The 21,549-nt window shown below is 39.1% G+C and overlaps 1 protein-coding gene and 1 pseudogene across 2 annotated transcripts; both read left to right on the top strand.

The window, feature by feature from the left end:
• Positions 1–491: 491 nt before the first annotated feature.
• On the top strand, positions 492–21,278 carry NME5 (NME/NM23 family member 5; the record flags this gene model as incomplete). The annotated part of the gene is made up of 6 exons (XM_079773163.1): positions 492–525; positions 1,315–1,510; positions 10,131–10,336; positions 11,227–11,327; positions 16,052–16,170; positions 21,195–21,278. Exons 2-6 carry the CDS (start codon positions 1,382–1,384, stop codon positions 21,276–21,278), a joined length of 639 nt encoding a protein of 212 aa, XP_079629289.1. The 5' UTR covers positions 492–525; positions 1,315–1,381.
• On the top strand, positions 2,789–4,968 carry LOC307099124 (small ribosomal subunit protein eS1-like; annotated as a pseudogene). Its single transcript has 3 exons — positions 2,789–3,029; positions 3,318–3,658; positions 3,799–4,968. The product of its transcript is annotated as a small ribosomal subunit protein eS1-like (transcript).
• Positions 21,279–21,549: the final 271 nt, after the last annotated feature.

Below are 21,549 nucleotides of genomic sequence, written 5' to 3'. Positions count from 1 at the left end.
TTTTAAGAAAAGGGGGGAAACTTATTTGAGGTAATAAACATTACCCATATCTTTGTTCCATAGGCTTAATTTAGAGGTAACTGGATTAGACCTCTTATGACTGCTCTATAAATAAATGTTAGTTCACAAGTATAAGATTGCTTTTTAATGATTACAGAAGCTGGGAATAGAGGGGACAGCATCATTAGGTGAAATGAAGAAGGTATTTGACATGGAAGGGGGATGGGGTGGGTGAAGTGTTTATGGCTTTGTCTCATTTATAAAATGGGGATAATTGAAGCGTACTTCAAATGAGTAGGAGGATGAAAGAAGCTAAATTATGACGAAAATGTAAGAAAACGTCTAGTACGCTAAGATTCTTAAGGGGAATAAAAATGCCTGTGGCTGGCTTCCTTGGTTAAGAGGCGCCCTCCAGAGGCTGAGAAGCGGGCTGCTGGGATTGACTCTCTGCAGCCACCGTCCCTAAACTGGGCTTCACGTCTCCTAGCAACGAGCAGTGGACGCACAGGACAAGTTAGCACGGAGGTGAGTGCCCAGACCAACGTCAGACTCAGAATCTGTGGATGCGGCTGGGAGAGGTCCAGGGGACCTGGGATTCTACTTTCCAACCCTGCCTGACCCTATGCATAGTCATCCTGGCGGGCCGGGGCGCTCAACCTCTCGCTTTAGTATCGCGGAGAGTTGCTTACACAGTCTCCTGTTACTGAGCCTAAAATCTTCGCCAGTTCCAGCCGTCAAGTTGCCCCGTGGCCTCTCCACCTCATTGGAAGTATTTAGGAATCTCTCTCTCTCTCTCTCTCTCTCTCTCTCTCTCTCTCTCTCTCTCTCTCTCTCTCTCCCTGCCTCCCTCCCTCCTCTCGTTTTCTTTTTTGCTCAATCCTCATGGACATAGACAGTAATGTAATGATTGTGGAGGGATGGGATGGGGTGGAGGTGGAAGTGGGCATAGAGGGGATAAATGGTGATGAAGGGTGGGGAGTGGGGGGGAGAGAAGAAAAAGTGTTCAGGAAATCCCAGGGCACAACCGCAGAGTAGAAATCGTATTACAGGCATACCTCGTTTTATTGCACTTGCTTTCTGCGCTTCATAGGCATTGCGTGTTTTACAAACTGAAGGCAAGACCCTCCACCAGCAAAAGGTTATTACACCCTTTATTGCAATACTCGAGATAGAATCTGCAATATCTCCCATGTATGCCTGTATCAAAGACACTGCTTATAGAAAAACATATTGCAGTTTCTAACTTTATAAATTAATAAAATCAAGCACCTAATAATGCCGTTCTTAATCACAATTACATTTCATTTGGGTTAGGGGAATGCATGTCATTGCAGTTGATACCTGTCAAGAATCATTTTAACTTGTACCTCAAAAAACGAGAATGGAACTATCGATGTCCCCACTTCAGATATATGTAGAAAAAACTCTGGCCATTATCAAACCAGATATTGTTGACAAAGAGGAGGAGATACAAGATATTATTATCAGATCTGGATTCACCATTGTTCAGGTAACTTTTGGGCATGATGATTATGTTATTTTCTCTCATTGATCCTTCTTTTTTATGTTTATGTAAATGTGTTAACTTATTTAGATCCATAGTATTTAGCATTAAATTTAGGTTTATTCATCTAACTATAAAAGTTATATGAGATAGTTTTAAGGTTTTTTTCACACTTCAAAATATGTAAAATGAAAAATAAAATTATTTTGCCTCCTCTCCCACTCCAAATCCCAGTCTCCTGAAGAGGCAACCACTTAACACTTTCTGTTCTTCCAGGATTTTCTATGCATTCACAAGTATCCCTCTCCCCGCTTAAAACAGGACAATCCCCTTCTCTTGACCACCTTTACAAATCCCTCAAATAGCATTTCAGATCATTACATCTGAATCTAGCTTATTCGTCCTAACTTTTGTGTAATATCCCCCTGTGTGGATGAACCACAATTTATTTACTTGGTCCTCTTAGCCAGAACCGGTGTGGCTCAGTGGATAGAGCGTCAGTCTGCGGACTGAAAGGTCCCAGGTTCGATTCCGGTCAAGGGCATGTACCTCGGTTGCAGGCACATCCCCAGTGGGGGGGTGGGGGGTGCAGGAAGCAGCTGATCAATGTTTCTCTCTCATTGATGTTTCTAACTTTCTATCCCTCTCCCTTCCTCTCTGTAAAAAATCAATAAAATATATTTAAAAAAAAAAAAAAGGATTGATTTTAGAGGGAGAGGAAGGGAGAGGGGGAGAGAGAGAACATCGATGAGAGAGAAACATCAACATTGATTGGCTGCCTCCTGCACACCCCTTGCTGGGGATTGGGCCCACAACTCAGGCTCTCGGATTGAAAATCCAACCAATGACCTCTTGGTGCATGGATCCATGCTCAAGGACAGCCACACTGGCTGGGCTACTTGGTCCTCTATTGATGGACTTGGAGACTGTTGGTATTTTTTTTTTTTCCAATCATTACAAACATTTAATGTTTTAAGCCTTTTTTTGTTCTGCAGTTGGTAGAGGTTTGAAAATGAATGTAAAAGATATTAAATAGAAGTGAATAACTTTAATCTTCCTTTTTTGTATCATTTTTATTTGAAATTCCTGTTTTTATTCTCTTATACTGTGTCATATTGCCTATTTAGTCAATGTTTTAAAAAATGAAAAAGAATATTCAGGAAAGAAATGGGATATTAGTTGAACTTAGGATAGGTGGAGGCTGAAGATAGGGAGATATAAGAAAGCGTAAGGAAATAATACAGGAAAGTATAAGGAAATGTTTCATATAGTAATGAAAGGACTCAGGTAAAATGAACTTTTTAATAAATGTTGTTAGGAAAATCAAGTAGCCATTTTTTAAAAACTTGGATTGGCCTTTAGGCTCTCTGAGCAACACCATGGCAGTGGGCAAGAACCAGTCTCTTACAAAAGGAGGCAAAAAGGGACCCAAGAATAAAGGGGGTTGACCCATTTTCTAAGAAAACTTGATATGATGTGAAAGCACCAGCTATATTCAATATAAGAAATATTGGAACCCTCACCAGTGTTTCTCAGTGGTTAGAGCATCAGCCCTTGAACCAAAGGGTTGAGGGTTCAATTCCTGGTCAAGGGCATGTACCTCGGTTGCAGGTTCTATCCCTGGCTCTAGTTGGGGTCATGTGAGAGGCAACCAATTGATGTGTCTCTCTCACTTTGATGTTTCTCTCTCCCCCTATCCTCTCTCTCTTCCACTCTGTGTGAAAATCAATGGGGGAAAATGTCGTCAGGTGAGGGTTAAAAATAAACAAATTAATAAATTAATTTTTAAAAAGAAATGTTGGAAAAACACTAGTCATGAGAACTCAAGGAACCAAAATCACATCTGATGGTCTCAAGGGTCATGTTTTTGAAATGAGCCTAGCTGATCTGCAGAATGATGAGTTGCATTTAGAAAATTCAAGCAAATTACTGAGGCTGTTCAGGCAAAAACTGTGTGACTAATTTCCATGGCATGGATCTTACCTGTGACAAATGGTAAAAAAAGTGGCAGATCATGATAGAAGCTCATGTTGTTGTCAAGATTAGCGATAGTTATTTGTTTCATCTATCTGTGTTGTTTTTATTTTTTTAAAAAAGTGAATCAGATTTGGAAGACTCTTAAGCTCAGCATCAACAGGTCCACCAAATAATGTAGTATTATACTACATATACCAGGATAAATGGCAGATGGTTCTGAAATTTAAATATTAAAAAAACTAGAGGCCCGGTGCACAAAATTCATGCACAGGGGCGGGGGTGTCCCTCGGCCCTGCCTGCACCCTCTCCAATCTGGGACCCCTCGAGGGAATCATGACCCAAGAGGTGCAAACAAATGACTTGAAAGAAGTGGTCAATTAACCGATTCCAGGTAGCATTAGAAAACGCAGAAAAAGCTTACCAGTCTATTTATTCTCTCCATGATGTCTTCATAAGAAAAGTCAAAATGCTGAAGAAGTTCAAATTTGAATTGGGAAAACTCATGGAGCTTCATGGTGAAGGTAGCAGTTCTGGAAAAGCTACTGGGGATCAGACCGGTGCTAAAGTTGAATGAGCTAATGCAGTGGTTGGCAAACTGCGGCTCATGAGCCACATGCAGCTCTTTGGCCCCATGAGTGTGGCTCTTCCACAAAATACCACATGCGGGCGTGCATGTACAGTGTGATTGAAACTTTGTGGCCCATGCACAAAAGTCGGTTTTCGGCTCTCAAAAGAAATTTCAATCGTTGTACTGTTGATATTTGGCTCTGTTGACTAATGAGTTTGCCGACCACTGAGCTAATGGATATGAGCCCCCAGTCTGAGAATCTGTTTAAAATCCAGACATTTAATGGTGACAAATAAAAAATCCTATTTGTGATTCTTTTAAAAAGTTGGATTCAAGTATTATACTACATATACCAGGATAAATGGCAAATGGTTCTGAAATTTAAATATTAAAAAAACTAGAAGCCTGGTGCACAAAATTTATGCATGGGGGCGGGGGTGTCCCTCAGCCCAGCCTGCACCCTCTCCAATCTGGGACCCCTTGAGGGATGTCTGGTGGGATCAGGCCTAAACAGGCAGTCAGACATCCTTGTCACAATCTAGGACTGCTGGCTCCCAACCACTCTCCTGCTTGCCTGCCTGATTGCCCCTAACTGCTTTTGCCTGCCAGCCTGATCACCCTCTAACTTCCCTCCCTTGCCAGCCTGATTGCCCCCAACTGTCCTCCCCTGCAGGCTTGGTCCCCCCCACCCAACTGCCCTCCCCTGCAGGCCTAATCCCCCAACTGCTCTCCCCTGCAGGCCTGGTTCCCTCCAACTGCCCTCCCCTGCAGGCCTGGTCACCCCTAACTGCCCTCCCCTGCAGGCCTGATCGCCCCCAACTGCCCTCCCTTGCAGGCCTGATCGCCCCCAACTGCCCTCCCTTGCAGGCCTGGTTCCTCCCAACTGCCCTCCCCTGCTGGCCATCTTGTGGTGGCCATCTTGTGTTCACATGGGGGAGACCATCTTTGACCACATGGGGGCGGCCATCTTGTGTGTTGGAGTGATGGTCAATGTGAATATTACTTCTTTATTATATAGGATAAACCATATACTAGAAGAAAAGATTAATTTCTTTTTTTAAAATTTTTGTTGTTGTTGTTAATCTTCACCCTAGAATATTTTCCATTGATTTTTTTAGGGTCAATAGAAGAGAGAGGGAAAGACAGAGAGAAACATCGATCTGAGAGAAACACATTGATTTGTTGCCTCCTGCACCAGGGCCCAGGCCAGGGAGGAGCCTGCAACAAAGGTACATACCCTTGACCAAAATCAAACCCAGGACCCTTTGGTCTGTACGCCGACACTCTATCAACTGAGCCAAACCAGCTAGGGCAAGTTGATTTTCTTTATTCTTGGAGTGGGACAGCCTTTTTAACTCTGACTTAAAGTCTAGGAACTATGAAAGAAAAGTTCGATAGGACTATAAACATAAAAAACTTCTGCATGACCAAATAAACACCATAGGCAAAGTCAAAACACAAATGACAAACTTGAAAAAAAGGTTTGCAACTCATATCACAAAGGCCTAATCTCCCTAATATAGAAAGAGCTCCTAGAAAAAGATAAAAATTCAGCAGAAAATTGGCAGAACATGTAGATGATCACAGACAAAAATGCTTCTTGGCCCTGACCCCATAGTACACTTGGGTAGAGTTTGGTTCTAGTACCCTAAGGTCACAGGTTTGATCTGCAGTCAGGGTACATAAAAGCAATGAAGTGGAACAACAAATCAATGTTTCTCTCTCTCCCACTTCCTCTTTATCAAAAATCAATTTTAAAAAATGCTTCTTGAACATATGAAAAGATACTCAATCTCTAAGTATGAAAAAAGCAAATTAAACTAACACTGAGAAAGCATCTGTCAAAAATATAAAAATAGGAGAAACCAAGATGGCAGCATAGGTAAACACCTAAACTGTTGCCTCGCACAACAATTTCAAAACTACAACTGTTGCCTCGCACAACAATTTCAAAACTACAACTAAAAGACAAAACGGACATCATCCAGAACCACAGGAAGGCTGGCTGAGTGGAAATTCTACAACTAGAAGGAAAGAGAAAAGCACACTGAGACTCACAGGAGCTGCGGAAGGCAGAGGTACTGAGGCGCGCATGGAGAGGGCTGGCAACTGAGTACGCGGCTGGCTTTCTCAATAGGGAGGGAGACAAAAGCTCCCGACAGCTCTGAACTCCAGTTATGGGCGAGACTCTGGGGACCCAGACTCATATGGGGAGAAACTGGACTGTCTGGCAGCAGGCAAAACTCAAGGGCGACTTTCTCTCAGAGGTGCTTGCAGTGATTACTGCGGGACACTGAGACCCAGGGGCCTCTTAGGGCAGGGCTTATAGGAAGCCATTGCTCTTTGCTCTGCCCTGAGACTCCGCCCCATCCAAGCTGAGTGCAGAGGCTTTGCATGTGAATGGCCTGGTACTTTGAATTCTAAACTTACCTAACAAACTGCCACTGTGTCAGTGAGACCCAGAACATCCAAAAGAAGGCCCAAGGCCCCACAGCAGCTTGCATTGCTTCACAGCTGGGCCTCATCTGGGCAACCTCCAAAACCCAAACAAAGAAGAGGAATCTGCAGATCTCTCCATAGCTCCTGCTGGGTGGCCTCAGGCAGAGGCTAAATTAGCCCCACCTTGGAGATCCAAGAGCCAGTGTACCCAGGGGTCAGAGTGGGACCATCCAGATTACAACTCCTCAGATACATAAGGGACACACTCAGAGGGCAGACTCAGTGAGCACCAAAGCCCCACTGAAGCAAGTCTTGTCTCATAAGGGTGTCTCCAGCACAGAAGTTCTTCCATCGTAGACACAGCTGATCCTCACAACCAGTTGGCCTGGAGGTCAATTCTTCCCAGTGATACCAACAACAATCAAGGCTTAACTACAAGACTGTGCACACAGCCCACAAAGGGGTGCACCAAGAGTGTCCACCTCAGGTAACTGGGGAGGCTGAGCTACTGGGCCCTATAGGACACCTAGCACACAAGCCACTCTATCAACTCAGGGAAGCAGCCAAAATGCGGAGACAAAGAAACAGGTCACAAATGAAAGAAATGGAGAAAAGCAAACAACTGGATATAGAGTTCAAAACCACGATTATAAGGTTTTTCAAGAATTTCCTAGAAACCGCTGATAAATTTAGTGAGACCCTCGAGGATATGAAAAAGGACCAACTAGAAATTAAGCATACACTGACTGAAATGAAAAATAATATACAGAGATCCAACAGCAGACTAGAGGATCGCAAGAAGCAAGTCAAATATTTGAAATACAAAGAAGCAAAAAACACTCAACCGGAAAAGCAAAAAGAAAAAAGAATCCAAAAATATGAAGATAGTGTAAGAAGCCTCTGGGACAACTTCAAGTGTACCAACATCAGAATTATGGGGGTGCCAGAAGAAGAGAGAGAGCAAGATACTGAAAACCTAATTGAAGAAATAATGACAGAAAACTTCCCCCACCTGGTGAAAGAAATAGACTTACAAGTCCAAGAAGCACAGAGAACCCCAAACAAAAGGAATCCAAAGAGGACCTCACCAAGACACATCCTAATTAAAATACCAAGAGCAAAAGACAAAGAATATTAAAAGCAGCAAGAGAAAAACAGTTAGTTACCTACAACGGAGCACCCATACGTTTGTCAGCTGATTTCTCAACAGATACTATGCAGGCCAGATGGGAGTGGCAAGAAATATTCAAAGTGATGAATAGCAAGAACCTACAACAAAGATTACCCAGCAAAGCTATCATTCAGAATTGAAGGTCAGATATAGATATTCACAGATAAGAAAAAGCTAAAGGAGTTCATCACCGCCAAACCAGTATTATATGAAATGCTGAAAGGTATTCTTTAAGAAGAGGAAGAAGAAGAAAAAGGTAAAGGTAAAAATTATGAACAACAAATACATATCTATCAAGTGAATCTAAAAATCAAGTGAATAAAAAATCTGATGAACAGAATAACCTGGTGAATATAATAGAATCAGGGGCATAGAAAGGGAGTGGACTGACAATTATCAGGGGGAAAGGGGTGTGGGGGGTGCGGGAAGAGACTGGACAAAAATCGTACACCTATGAATGAGGACAGTGGGTGGGGGGTAAGGGCAGAGGGTGGGATGGGAACCCAGTGGAGGGGAACTATGGCGGGGGGGGGGGGGGGGGAAGAGGAACAATTGTAATAATCTGAACAAAAAGATTTATTTTTTAAAAATATAAAAAATAAAAATAATTTAAAAAATGTATATAAAAGTACCTGGCATGACCCCTGTGGTAGGGAATCTGGCAAGTTTCTATCGTTATTACAGATGGTATACCCTATTACTCAACAGTCCTACTTTATACTAATACATGTATTAATATATCTAATGTATGTATTAATAGGAAGTGACATATATAGGTGTTTTTTTTTTCATGCCCTTGACTGGAACTGAACCTGGGACCCTTGAGTCCACAGGCCGACACTCTATCCACTGAGCCAAACCGGCCAGGGCATATATAGGTTTTTAAAAATATATTTTTTTATTGATTTCAGAGAGAGAGAGAGAGAGAAACATCAATGGTGAATCATTAATTGGCTACCTCCTGCATGCCCCACACTGGGGATTGAGCCCACAACCCAAGCATGTGTCCTGACAGGGTACGGAACCGGGAACCTCTTGGTGCATGGTTTGATGCTCATCCACTGAATCACACCTGCTGGGCGTGGCTTTATCTCTAATAGATTCATTCTCTTCCTGATGGATAGACGCCTTGATACCTTTCACAGCTGGATGTTATGAGGACCACTGTTCTTAGTTCTGGTGCTCTGGGCTAAGGACCCTGGCTTGTAACCCAGGCCATGCTCCTCTCAAAGAAAATCCCCCACAGCCTACATATCCCTCCTCATCCTTGGCCTGCAGCTGGTCGGATCAGGGCCAGCCCCTCTCCTGACCCCGCCTTTTGTACCAGTCTTGAGGTAGTTTCTGCCCTTTCTTGTTAAAAAATCTCGTCTTCAGCTAGTCCTCAGGGTGAAAGTTCCCCAGTTTAGTTTTATTTCCAGTTTGGTTCTGGGAGGAAGTGCAAGAAAGATCCACCTACTCTGCTGCCATCTTGAAACTACTGCATATTAGTTGCATATTTTTAAGTGCCACAGTTAGACCAGCTCCCTTAAAATACTGTAGGAAAATTTCACAATAAATAGGAAAATACCACAAATAGATAAGAAGAATGAATGGGAATATTCTAAAGTTCATTTTTGTTACTTTAATGTACACAGAGTATACATCAACAAAATACTGCCCTGGCTGGTGTGGTTCAGTGCTTAGAGTGTTGCCCTGCACACCGAAGGGTCACAAGTTTGATTCCCAGTCAAGGGCAGTTACGTGGGTTGCAGGTTTGATTCCTCCCCCCCCCCCCCCGCCCCCCGCTCCGCCCCAGTCAGGGCATGTTCTGGAGGCAACCAATTGATGTGTCTCTCTCTCACATCGATGTTGTTGTTGTTTTTTTCTCTCTCTCTCCCCCTCCCTCCCTCCCTTCCATTCTCTCTAAAAATCAATGGAAAAAATATCCTTGGGTGAGGATTAACAACAACAACAACAAAAGCAAAAAACAAAATACTGGTGATTAGAATGTTTTTATTTTAAGAAGGAGATATGAGTTTGTTAATAACAAAGCATATGTTGCCCAGCTAGAGTGGCTCAGTGGTTGAGAGTCAACCTATGAACCAGAAGGTTATAGTTCAATTCCTGATCAGGGCCCATTCCCAGGTTGTAGGCTCGATCCCCAGAGTGTGGCGTGCAGAAGGCAGCCAGTCAGTGATTCTCTCTCATCATTGATGTTTCTATCTCTCCCTCACACTTCCTCTGAAATCAATAAAGATATATTTTTTTAAAGTATATGTTGATGGAATAGTTTTTCTTAAGTTGGTTAAATAATTCTTATAATTTTATTTACATCCTACATTTAATTTTCTTACCTCATCCTTTCTTCATAATACAAAAATAAATGTCAAATTTGTAATCAGGTTGGTACTAATTTCAAGTTATTAATGACTTAACCAGGTATTATTGAACTGTCATTTTAAATGCTTTTGTTGACTTTGTTTCTCTTATAGAGAAGAAAACTACAACTTAGCCCTGAGCATTGTAGTAACTTTTATGTGGAACAGTATGGGAAAATGTTTTTCCCCAACTTAACAGCTTATATGAGTTCTGGACCACTTGTTGCCATGATATTAGCTAGACATAAAGCCATCTCTTACTGGAAAGAACTTTTGGGACCAAGTAATAGCTTAGTAGCTAAGGAGACACACCCAGACAGGTAACTTTCCAAGGGAAAAATGCAATCCAACTATGAAAATGAAAAAAAAATCTGATTTTATTGTAATAGGGATTTTCTTTTATTTAAAGTTTTCCTAAATTTAACTGTTTTTTGTTGTTGTTGTTGTTGTTGTTTGTTTTTTTTGGGGTGGCAGGGAGGTCCATTTTATGTTTTAACTATTTAAATCTGTATCTTAATACCAAATGCCACAAAAGGTCTCAGGGAATGTCTGTTTATGGTTGATTAACCTTATTCGCTTATCCTGGAATTAAACTACCACTGAAGTAGGGTTTTTTATGAGAAAATTGGTGTGGTATTTTAAAAAAATATTGATAATACAGGACCAGAACTCAAGATTTCCAGCATTATCATTAATGTCTAGAAACCAGTGGACAGTGAGTTCTTGCACTTTTTTAAAAAATACATTTTTATTGATTTCAGAGAGGAAGGGAGAGAGAGATACAAAACATCAATGATGAGAATCATTGATCGGATGCCTCCTACACACCTCACACAGGGGGTTAGGCCCGCAATCCGGGCATGTGCCCTGACCAGGAATTGAACCATGAACTCCTAGTTCATAGGTCGACGCTCAACCACTGAGCCACGCCAGCCAGGCGAGTTCTTGCACTTTTGAATTGATATTGCTTTTTCACTTCTCACAAAACACCTCTTTTTCATCCAGAGAACTCCTATTTCCCCATTGTATCCCTCCTGAAGATTTTAAAGATATTTGACCCTCATCTAGATAGATTAAAGCTTGAATTCAAGCTTAAAACCATATGTGAGAAGTGGCAAAGCTTTTGTAAAATACTTAAATAGGATTTATATGTAAAAAGTAAGAAAAAGGATGTCAGGTTGGATGGTCATCATCTCTAACTTGCTTTTAGTCTAAGGGCAATTTATGGCACAGATGACCTAAGGAATGCACTTCATGGGAGTTATGATTTTGCTGCAGCTGAAAGAGAAATTCGATTCATGTTTCCTGAAGGTGAGTTATAGATGAGTAATTAGTCAATTGCATCTCCTTATTGTTTGATTTTTCTTTTATTTTGAGATGTAACTAGGAAAAAAGTAATGGCTTTTTTCCAATATATTTTGTCATATTTTTAAGTTGTAGTTAACTTAAAGCCAAGCATAGAAAACTCAACATTATCTTCAGAACTAAATTGTGCCTTCTAGGAAGTCTTTTGAGAACAGTTTAATTTTTTTCTCTTGGACTAGAAATATTTAGGATTTCTCTTCTCCTTGTTGTAATTTCTTTGAGTTATCTATAATGCATCAGTGAAGTTTGTTACACATGAAAAAAAGAATCTCCCTTGGAAATTATTAATTGGTTTTCCATTTTCTCTAACAGTGTACTGTTAGTCCAGCACACATGCAATTGTGAAATTAATAATTCTTGGCCTTTTTTGTTTGTTTCCATCCTGTTGAGGAGGTTATAAATCATTTATTTATTTGTTTAATAATTTTATTGATATCAGAAAGGAAGGGAGAGAGAGAGAGAGAAACATCAATGATGCGAGAGAATCATTGATTGGCTGCCTCCTGCACACCCCACACTGGGGATCGAGCCCGCAACCCGGGCATGTGTCCTTGACCAGAATTGAACTCAGGACCCTTCAGTCCACAGGCCGACGCTCTATCCACTGAGCCAAACCAGCTAGGGCTATAAATCTTTTAGAAGTAGGCACAATGAGGACAACACTGAGGTTTTTAGTTTGTTTTCAGTAATTTTAAGACAAAGAACATTTGCTGATTTTCATTATGAAGACAAAATACAAAGCATCAGGTAGTTTTGAATCTTTTTTTGCATGTTATTTCTTTTCTAACTCATTTAGACTTGTTCCTCTCTATTTTATACTGAATATTTATTCAAAGAAAACTAAAAGCTATCTTGGATATTTAAAAGTCCTGATTTTTAAACAAAAACTGTTTTATAGCCCTCACTGGTTTGGCTCAGTGGATAGAGCATTGGCCTGCGAACTGAAAGGTCCCAGGTTCGATTTCGGTCAAGGGCATGTACCTTGGTTGTGGGCACATACCCAGTGGAGGTGTGCAGGAGGAGGCTGATCAATGTTTCTCTCTCATCGATGTTTCTCTCTGTCCCTCCCCCTTCCTCTTCGTAAAAAATCAATAAAATATATTAAAAAAACCTGTTTTATAGATATTTGTATCCAAAAGTATTTGCCTACTTATATTTAATCTTACTGATCTAATTTCTGTCACATATCCATTGTATTAAGGTGTCGTTTTCTTCAGAACTGTTTATTGTATAAAATTTGCAACATATGCAAAAGTAGGCAGAATAATATGATAAACCCCTAATGAGCTCATCACCCAATTTTAATAGTTATGGTCAATCATATTTCATCTGTAACCCCAGCTCCTATATCTCGTGCTTCCATATTATTTTGAAGCATATTTCAAACATCAGTTTGTGTGTTTTTTGTTTTCTTTTTTTTTTTAAATATATTTTATTGATTTTTTACAGAGAGGAAGAGAGAGGGATAGAGAGTTAGAAACATCAATGAGAGAGAAACATCGATCAGCTGCCTCTTGCACACCCCCTACTGGAGATGTGCCCGCAACCAAGGTACATGCCCTTGACCGGAATCGAACCTGGGACCCTTGAGTCTGCAGGCCGACACTCTATCCACTGAGCCAAACCAGTTTCGGCTTGTTTTCTTTTATTAATATATTTTTATTTATTTTAGAGAGGAAGGAAGAGGAAGATAGAAAGATCTATGATGAAAGAGAATAACTGATGGGTGGCCTCCTGCACACCCCCCACTGGGGATCAAGCCTGCAACCCTGGCATGTGCCCTTGTTCAGAATCGAACCCAGGACCCTTCAGTTTGAAGGCCAATGCTCTATTCACTGAGTCAAACCAGCTAGTGCCATAAACCTACTTTTGCTTCACCCTGTATAAAGAACTCTTACAACTCAATAATAAACAACCCAATTAAAACACGGGCAAAATATTTGAATAAGCATTTCACAAAAGACAATATATGAATGGCTAATATGCACATGAAAAAGTGCTCAACATAATAATTGGAGAAGTGCAAAATAAAACCACAATGAGATACCATGGCATTTTCACTAGAACGGCTGTAATCAATGGTAAGGATATAGCAATCCTGGGATCCTCATACATTATTGTAAAATGTTACAGCCACTTTTGTATTTTTATTTATTTGGAGAGAGAGAGAGAGGGAGGGGGAAAAAGAGAGAGAGAGAGAGAGAGAGAGAGAGAGAGAGAGAGAGAGAGAGAAAACAACAAAATTGATTTGTTGTTCCTCTTATTTATGCATTCATTGGTTGATTCTTGTATGTGTTCTGACTGGGATTGAACCCGAAACCTTGGTATATCAGAATGATGCTCTAACCAACTGAGCTACCCAGCCAGGGCTTATAGCACTTTTGAAAAACAGTTTGGCCTTTTCTTAAAATATTAAGAAACCAGGTAAGTCTGTTAGCAATTCAACTCCTGGTGGAATCTACCACCCAAGACTTTTGAAAACATCCATCTACATAAAGACACATGTGAATCTTTATAGCAGCATTATTTAATGTACCCCCAAATTGGAAACAATCCAACTGTTAGCCATACAACGGAATACAACTCAATTAAAAGGAACATGATACATGTCACAACATGGATGAACCTCAAAACATGCCAGGTGAAAGAATCGAGGCACAAAAGACCACATATTACATAATCCACTTATATGAAATATCCAGAAAAAGCAAATTTTTAGAAACAGAAAGAAGCACAGTGGTTGCTGGGGATAGGAATGGGAGCAGGAAATTGTAAATGAACACAAGGAAACATTTTTGGAGTGATCAAAGTGTTCTAAAACTGAATTGTGGTGATAATAGCATAACTAAATGTTTATTAAATATCAACTTGTATACTTAATGGATGAATTTTATGATATGTAAATTATATCTCAATAAAACTTTAAAAAATTATAAAAAATGGATGAGGTCTGTGCTCCCGTGGAGTTTAGTGTTTGAAAGATAGCCATTGAACAAGAATTACCCAAGTAATTGCATAGTTATTGTGCGATAAGTGCTATACAAAGCAATTGTGGACTGTAAGGAAGGTCTGACTGAGGAAGTGACTTTTTAGCTGAGGTCCAAAGAGTAAGCAGTAGTTAACCAGAGTAAAGGGAAGAATGTTCTAGCAGAAGGAATAGCATGTGCTCAAATCATGAGCAGGAAATAACATGGCACATCCTATAAACAAAAAAGATATTGGTAAGAGAAATAAGATGAGGTTGGAGAGGTAGTATAGGTGACATGCTACAGAGTCTTATGGGCCATAATATGGAGTCCTGTCTTGACTATATATGCAAGCAAGAGCCAATGAAGCATTTTAAGGACAGGAGTGATATAATCTGATTTTCATTTTTAAAATAGGGCCGAGAGCACTGGCTGGGTATCTCAGTTGGTGAGAGCATCTTTCCAATATGCCAAAGTTGTGGGTTTGCTCCCTGGTCAGGGTGCACATAAGAATCAACCAATGAGTGCATGGATGAGTGGCGCAACAAATTGATGTTTCTCTCTCTCTCCCCCTTCCTCTCTAAAATCAATAGCATATTTATGGAGGTCAATCTCAAAAGATCTACTAAACCTTATAAAATACATTCTTTCTTGTATAAATATACTAGAGGCCCAGTGCATGAATTCGTGCATGGGTGGGGTCCAGCCAGTCTGCCCTGATTGGGATAGAGGGGGCTGATCGGGGGAGGGCCATGGGTGGTTGGCCGGCGGCCCTGTCCCCTGATCGAACTCCCAGTTGAACTCTGGTCAACGGGACAATTTGCATATTAGCCTTTTATCATATAGGATTCTTTCTTTTATTGCAAATCTGATTCACCTCCATAGTGTTCAAATAAGGCTGAAAAGACTACAGTTTCCCCAAGTTTTTTTTTTTTTAATTGATTTTTTACAGAGAGGGAGAGGGATAGAGAGTTAGAAACATCAATGAGAGAGAAACATCAATCAGCTGCCTCCTGCACACCCCCTCCTGGGGATGTGCCCGCAACCAAGGTGCATGCCCTTAACCGGAATTGAACCTGGGACCCTTCAGTCCACAGGCCGACGCTCTATCCACTGAGCCAAACCGGTTAGGGCTCCCCAAGTTTTTAAATAATTCATTTAAAAACCTGAAAAATAAGAGCAAGAATATTAATACATAGTATATAGACAGATATAAGTTCTTTGTGTATATTCAGTAGTCTATAAGAGAGCAAGAACTACGTACTATTCACTGTTGTACCTACCACTTTGCAAAGCGCCTTCATTTTGTTGGCAGGAATTTTTGGAATGAATTAATCTCCCTGATTTTACATGTTCTTCATATTTTTCTTTTTCATAACATTGTGTGTTATAACATTTACTGTAAAAAACATGGAAATGAAAATTCAGAAAAGGATATAGTTGAAAAAATAATCAGGATGTTATACATGATTACTATTAGCATTTTGATATGTTTCTTGCCAGTCTTATGTAGTCTTATTTTTTTATATGTGTGCTTGTGTGTTTTTTAATCAACTGTTATGCTATGTATCAGTTCTATTCCCTTAAAAACCTTTATAAGTATTTCTCATGACATTAAACTTTCTTTGAAGGTATCCTTTTTAATGACTGTATAATATTTCATCATTTATGTTAGCTTTAATGGGGATACATTTGTATTTGCAGTGATTGTTGAGCCTATTCCAGTGGGACAAGCTGCTAAGGACTATTTAAATTTATATGTAATACCAACTCTGCTTAAAGGACTCACAGAGCTTTGTAAGCAAAAACCAGCAGATCCTTGTGTAAGAAATCTTTTTATTCACACTAAAGAATATTGAATATAGTTTTCATATCTCAAACATTGTATTCTTTGAAACAGTGTAGGTATTGAGAATCATTGTTTTTGTTGTTGTTGTTAATCCTCACCTTTTTTCCATTGATTTTTAGAGAGTGTGGAAAGGAGGGGGAGAGACACACAGAAAAACATTGATGTGAGAGAGACACATTGATTGGTTGCCTTCCGCACACACTCTGACCTCAGGCCGGAGATGGAGCCTGCAACCAAGGTACATGCTCTTGTGCCCTTGACCGGAATTGAACCTGTGATCCTTCAGTTCATGGGCTGACTCTCTAGCCACTGAGCAAAACCAGGTAGGGCATGAGAGTCATTTTTAAAAAGGTTTATATATAGTTTAGATACTTCTGTATATTTAACTTTTTTTGTTTTTAATTTCAGAGAGAGGAAGGGAGAGGGAGAGAGAGATAGAAACATTAATGTTAAGAGGGAATCATTGATTGGCTGTTGCCTGTGTGTCCCACAGTGGAGATTGAGCCCACAACCCGGGCATGTGCCATGACATAAGTGTTACTATATTTAAATATATATTTTATAGAGATTATTTTAATAGTTACATGATTTTTATTTTATTACCTTTATTATTATTCTTTTACTGTTTGAGTTGTTTGCTATTATAAATACTATAACAATAAACAGCTGAGAATAAAACTCTTCACATATTGAGATTATTTCATTTGGAAAGAAATCAGAAAGTAGACTTATAATTCAAAACATAACAAATAATTTAAAATTGACCCTTAAAGAACTTGCTTTATATTTTAATTATTAATTATTAATTTTTGAATAAGTAATATTTGAATATAGTATAATTCAAAGGTCACAAAAGGATTTATAATGAAAAGTAATTATCCTTGCCATTCTTGTTCCTCACCCACCCAATTGTGGTCCTTGAAGTAAATTGCTGTTACCAGCCTCTAGTATAATCTTTGTGAGAAAATATATGCATATACTAGGTGTATTGGTTAATAATGCGGATTTTATAATCAAAGAAAACACGATAATTTCAAGAGAAACATCAAAAGTGCTTTATTCAAAGTAATGTCCATCACTAGCTACACATTTCTACCATCTTTCAGGTAATCTGTGGGTACCTTTCCAATAGAACTATTTTTATTTTGAGGCAAAGCATTCAGAAACCCAATTTTCCGCTTCTTTGTACGTTTTGAAGTGCTGCACAGAAATTGCATGTGCCATTGATCAGAACAAGTGGTAATGTGAAGGAGCAAGGTCTGGTGAATATGGCGGTTGGGTTAATACTTCCCAGGCAAGATCTTTTAACATGTCTTTAACTGGTCTTAAAGTGTGTGATGGTGCATTATCAAGAAGCAAAATTACTTTGCCGTGTCTTCTGGCACATTCTGGTTGTTTCACAATCAAAGCGTAGTTCAAATTGATTATTTGTTGTTGGTAGCCATCAGTATTAAAAGTTTCACCTGGTTTTAGAAGCTCATAATACACCACACCTTCCTGATCCCATCAAATGCAGAGCATTGTCTTCTTTCCAAAGCGATTTGGCCTTGCAATCGATGTTGATGGTTGGCCTGGATCAACCCATGATTTTGTGCATTTGGAATTCTCAAAATAAATCCACTTTTCATCGCCAGTCACAATTCGATGCAAAAAAGACTTTCTTTCGTGCCATTGAAGCAACATTTTACTGATGACTTTTCGGTTTTCCATTTGTCTTTTGTTCAGTTGATGTGGCACCCATTTTCCTTCCTTTAAAATCTTTCCTATTTGCTTGTAAACGATTGGAAATTGTTTGCTGGGCAACGTTTAATCTGTCTGCAAGTTGTTTTTGAGTTTGACACGTATCTTCATCCAATAATGCTTGTAATTGTTGGTCTTCAAACTTTTTCGGTTGACCTGGACGTTCTTTGTCTTTCACATTGAAATCATCACTTTTAAAGCATTTAAACCAGCGTTCACAAGTATCTTGAGATGGAGCATGTTCACCATAAGCTTCCCAAAATATTCAACAGCACTTTTCTTCAAAATAAAGTAATGAATTAAAACATCCCGCCAATGCTCTTTTTTGGCATGAAATTTGACATTTTTAAGAGTAAAAATATTGATGATGTTAACACCTTCAGCAAATTTGACATATGAAGTTTTGAAGCTTGCTGTCAATACAACAAAATAGCATACATATCAAATCACATATTTATCAACATATATGTAACTCCATCTATTGAAAAAAATCTGCATTATTAACTGGTACACCTAGTATTGGTAAAAGTAGGTTTACAGTTGATCATATGGGAAAATATATCATACAAGAATCTATATATATAAAAGGCTAAGCAACTGGCTGACTGGCTGGTAGGTATGATGTGCACTGACTACCAGGGGGCAGATGCTCAATGCAGGAGCTGCCCAGGGATAGCAACTCTCGCACTTCGGGACTCCTTGGGGGGATGTTGGAGAGCTGGTTTCGACTCAATCCCTGCAGGCCCCACTGGCCAGGCCAATGGACCCAACCTGCCGGAGGGACCCCACTCACTCCACAGATGCCCTTTGAGCCACAGCTCCGCCCCAGGTGCAGCCACCAAGGAGGGTCCGTGGGAGGTTGGCTCCAGGGTGTGTCTGGCCCATCTCACCCAGTCCCACTCTGCCAGCCACTTTCTAATTAATTTTCTTTCAGTGTGCATGAATTCATGCACTGGGCCACTAATCAATAATACAAGAATAAACTTTTTTGCTTACAACTATAAACTTTTGCCACAATGTATAAGCATATACATATATGGTATGTTGTGCAACCATCATCACTACCTATTTCAAAACTTTTTGTCACCCCAAACAGAAACTCTGTAACCATTAAGCAATAACTTTCCATTTCCTATTTCCCTCAGGCCCTAGTAAAGTAACCTCTCTATATTTCATGTAAGTGGAATTATAGAATATTTGTTCTTTTGTTTCTGGCTTATTTCACTTAGCATAATGTTTTAAAAGGTCATTCATGTTGTATTATGTATCAGAATTTCATTCCTTTATGGCTGAATAATATTCCATGTATGTATATATCACATTTTGTTTATTCATTCATCTGTTGATGGATACTTGGGTTGTTCCTACCTTTTAGCTATTGTGCTTAATGTTGTGTGAACATTGGTGCACAATTATCTATTTAAGTACTTGTTTTGAATTTTTGGGGGCATATACCTATGAGTGGAATTGCTGGGTCATATACTGTGTTTGGCTTTCTGAGGAACCACCAACTTATTTTCCACAGTGACCACTTTTTACATTCCCACTAGCAATGTATGAGAGTTCCAGTTTCTCCATATCCTGGCCCACACTTGTTCTTTTCTGTTTTTGTTTCATTATAATCATCCTAGTAGGTGTGAAGTAGTTTATCAGTGATTTGCATTTCTCTAATGTAAATTATGTTGAGTATCTTTTCATGTGCTTATTGGCCATTTATATCTTTTCTTCATAGAAATGTCTGTTCCAGTTAAAGTTTTTTGCCCAGTTTTAATTTTTTGTTGTTGTTGTGTTATAGTTTTTTATATGTTATAGGTATCAAACCCTTGTCAGATATATTATTTGTTACATTTTTCTCCCTTTCTGTAGGTTGGTTGTCTTTTCACTTTCTTGATAATGTTTTTTGATACCAAAAAATTATAAAATTTAGATGAAAATCAATTTATCTTTTTTATTTTGTTGCTTATGCTTTTGGTATCATATCTAAGAATCCCATTGCTAAAGCCAAGGTGATGAAGATTTATTTCTAATTTTCTTTTAAGATCTTAATGGTTGCCTGACTGGCATGGCTGAGTGGCTGAGCATTGACCTATGAATCTGGAGCTCATGGTTTGATTCCCGGTCAGGGCACATGCCCAGGTTTCGAGCTCGATCCCCAGTGTGAGGCCTGCAGGAGGCAGCCTTTAAGTGATTCTCTCTCATCATTGATGTTTCTCTCTCTCTCTCCCTCTCCCTTCCTCTCTGGAATCAATTTAAAAATATATTTAAAAAAAGATTTTAATGGTTTTAGCTCTTATATTTCAGCTGTTGATCCATTTTGAATTATTTTTATATATGTGTTGGGATTTATTTCTGGACTCTCAGTGCTATTCCATTGGGTCTATATATATCTATCTATATGCCAGAACCACACTGCTTGGATTGCTATAGCTTTGAAAAAGATTTTGAAATGAGAAAGAACGAAGTCAGAAAATCCTCCAATTTTGTTATTTTTTATGATTGCTTTGGCTATTCAGAGCCCTCTTGAAATTCTATATAAATCTGAGAATTGACTTTTTCATTTCTGCAAAAATTATTGTTGGAAATTTGATATGTATTGTGCTAAATATGCATATCAGTTTGGGTAGTATTGATATTTAACTTCTTAACAGTATTAAGTCTCTCTACTCATTAACACAGAATGTCTTTATTTATTTAGGTCTTTAAATTTCTTTCAACTATGTGGTGATTTTTTTGTTTTTGTTTTATCTCTTAACACCAAGATCTGCAAAAAGCCAACTTCTAAACATAGGATACCAGCTATGTTTAATAGTTTTCAGTTATACAAGTTGGTTAAATTTGTTCCTAGATACTTGTTTTTCAGTGCTATTATAAATGAAAGTGATTTCTTAATTTCCTTTATGGATTGTTTGTTAGCAATGTATAGAAACAACTGATTTTTATGTGTTGATCTTATAACCTATAACTTTGCTAAATTCATGTATTAGCTCTGGTAGATTTCTTGTGGATTCTTTGGGATTTTCTATATATAGGATCATATCATTTGTGAATGGAGATAGTTTTACTTCTTCCTTTCCAATTTGGATCTGTACTTGACCATCTTACATACTATAAAATTTAGTGTTTCAGTTTTTAATGGTCATTTTCTCATTATTCTTAGAGCGATTTTGAAAACTGTTTAAGGTTTAAATCGATATACTATATATTGAAGAAAATATTTAAATGTTTACTAAGTTAAGGTATCTTTTTTTTTTTCCATAGATTTGGCTAGCTGATTGGCTGTTGGAAAATAATCCCAACAAACCTAAACTTTGTCACCATCCAATTGTAGAAGAATCTTATTAAAATAAAGTCTTTCAAAGAACAAATCATGAACGATCTCATTTTAAAGGCATGCTTCTAAGCTTTTACTTAAAAAACAAACATGATCCCACTCATATGTGGGATATAATGATCAACATAATTCGATGAACAAGAATAGATCCAGAGACAAATGGAAAGGGGGGGATGTTAGAGAGCAACCAAAGGACTTGTATGCATGCATATTAGCATAACCAATGGACACATACACTGGGGTGGTGGGGGCTTGCCCAGGGTGGGAATGGCTGGGGGTAGG

The sequence above is a fragment of the Cnephaeus nilssonii genome (genome assembly GCF_951640355.1).
Source record: "Cnephaeus nilssonii genome assembly, chromosome: 5".
NCBI lineage: Eukaryota > Metazoa > Chordata > Mammalia > Chiroptera > Vespertilionidae > Cnephaeus > Cnephaeus nilssonii.
The sequence above is the reverse complement of the archived record's forward strand: the minus strand, read 5'-3'. Positions and strand labels throughout refer to the sequence as shown.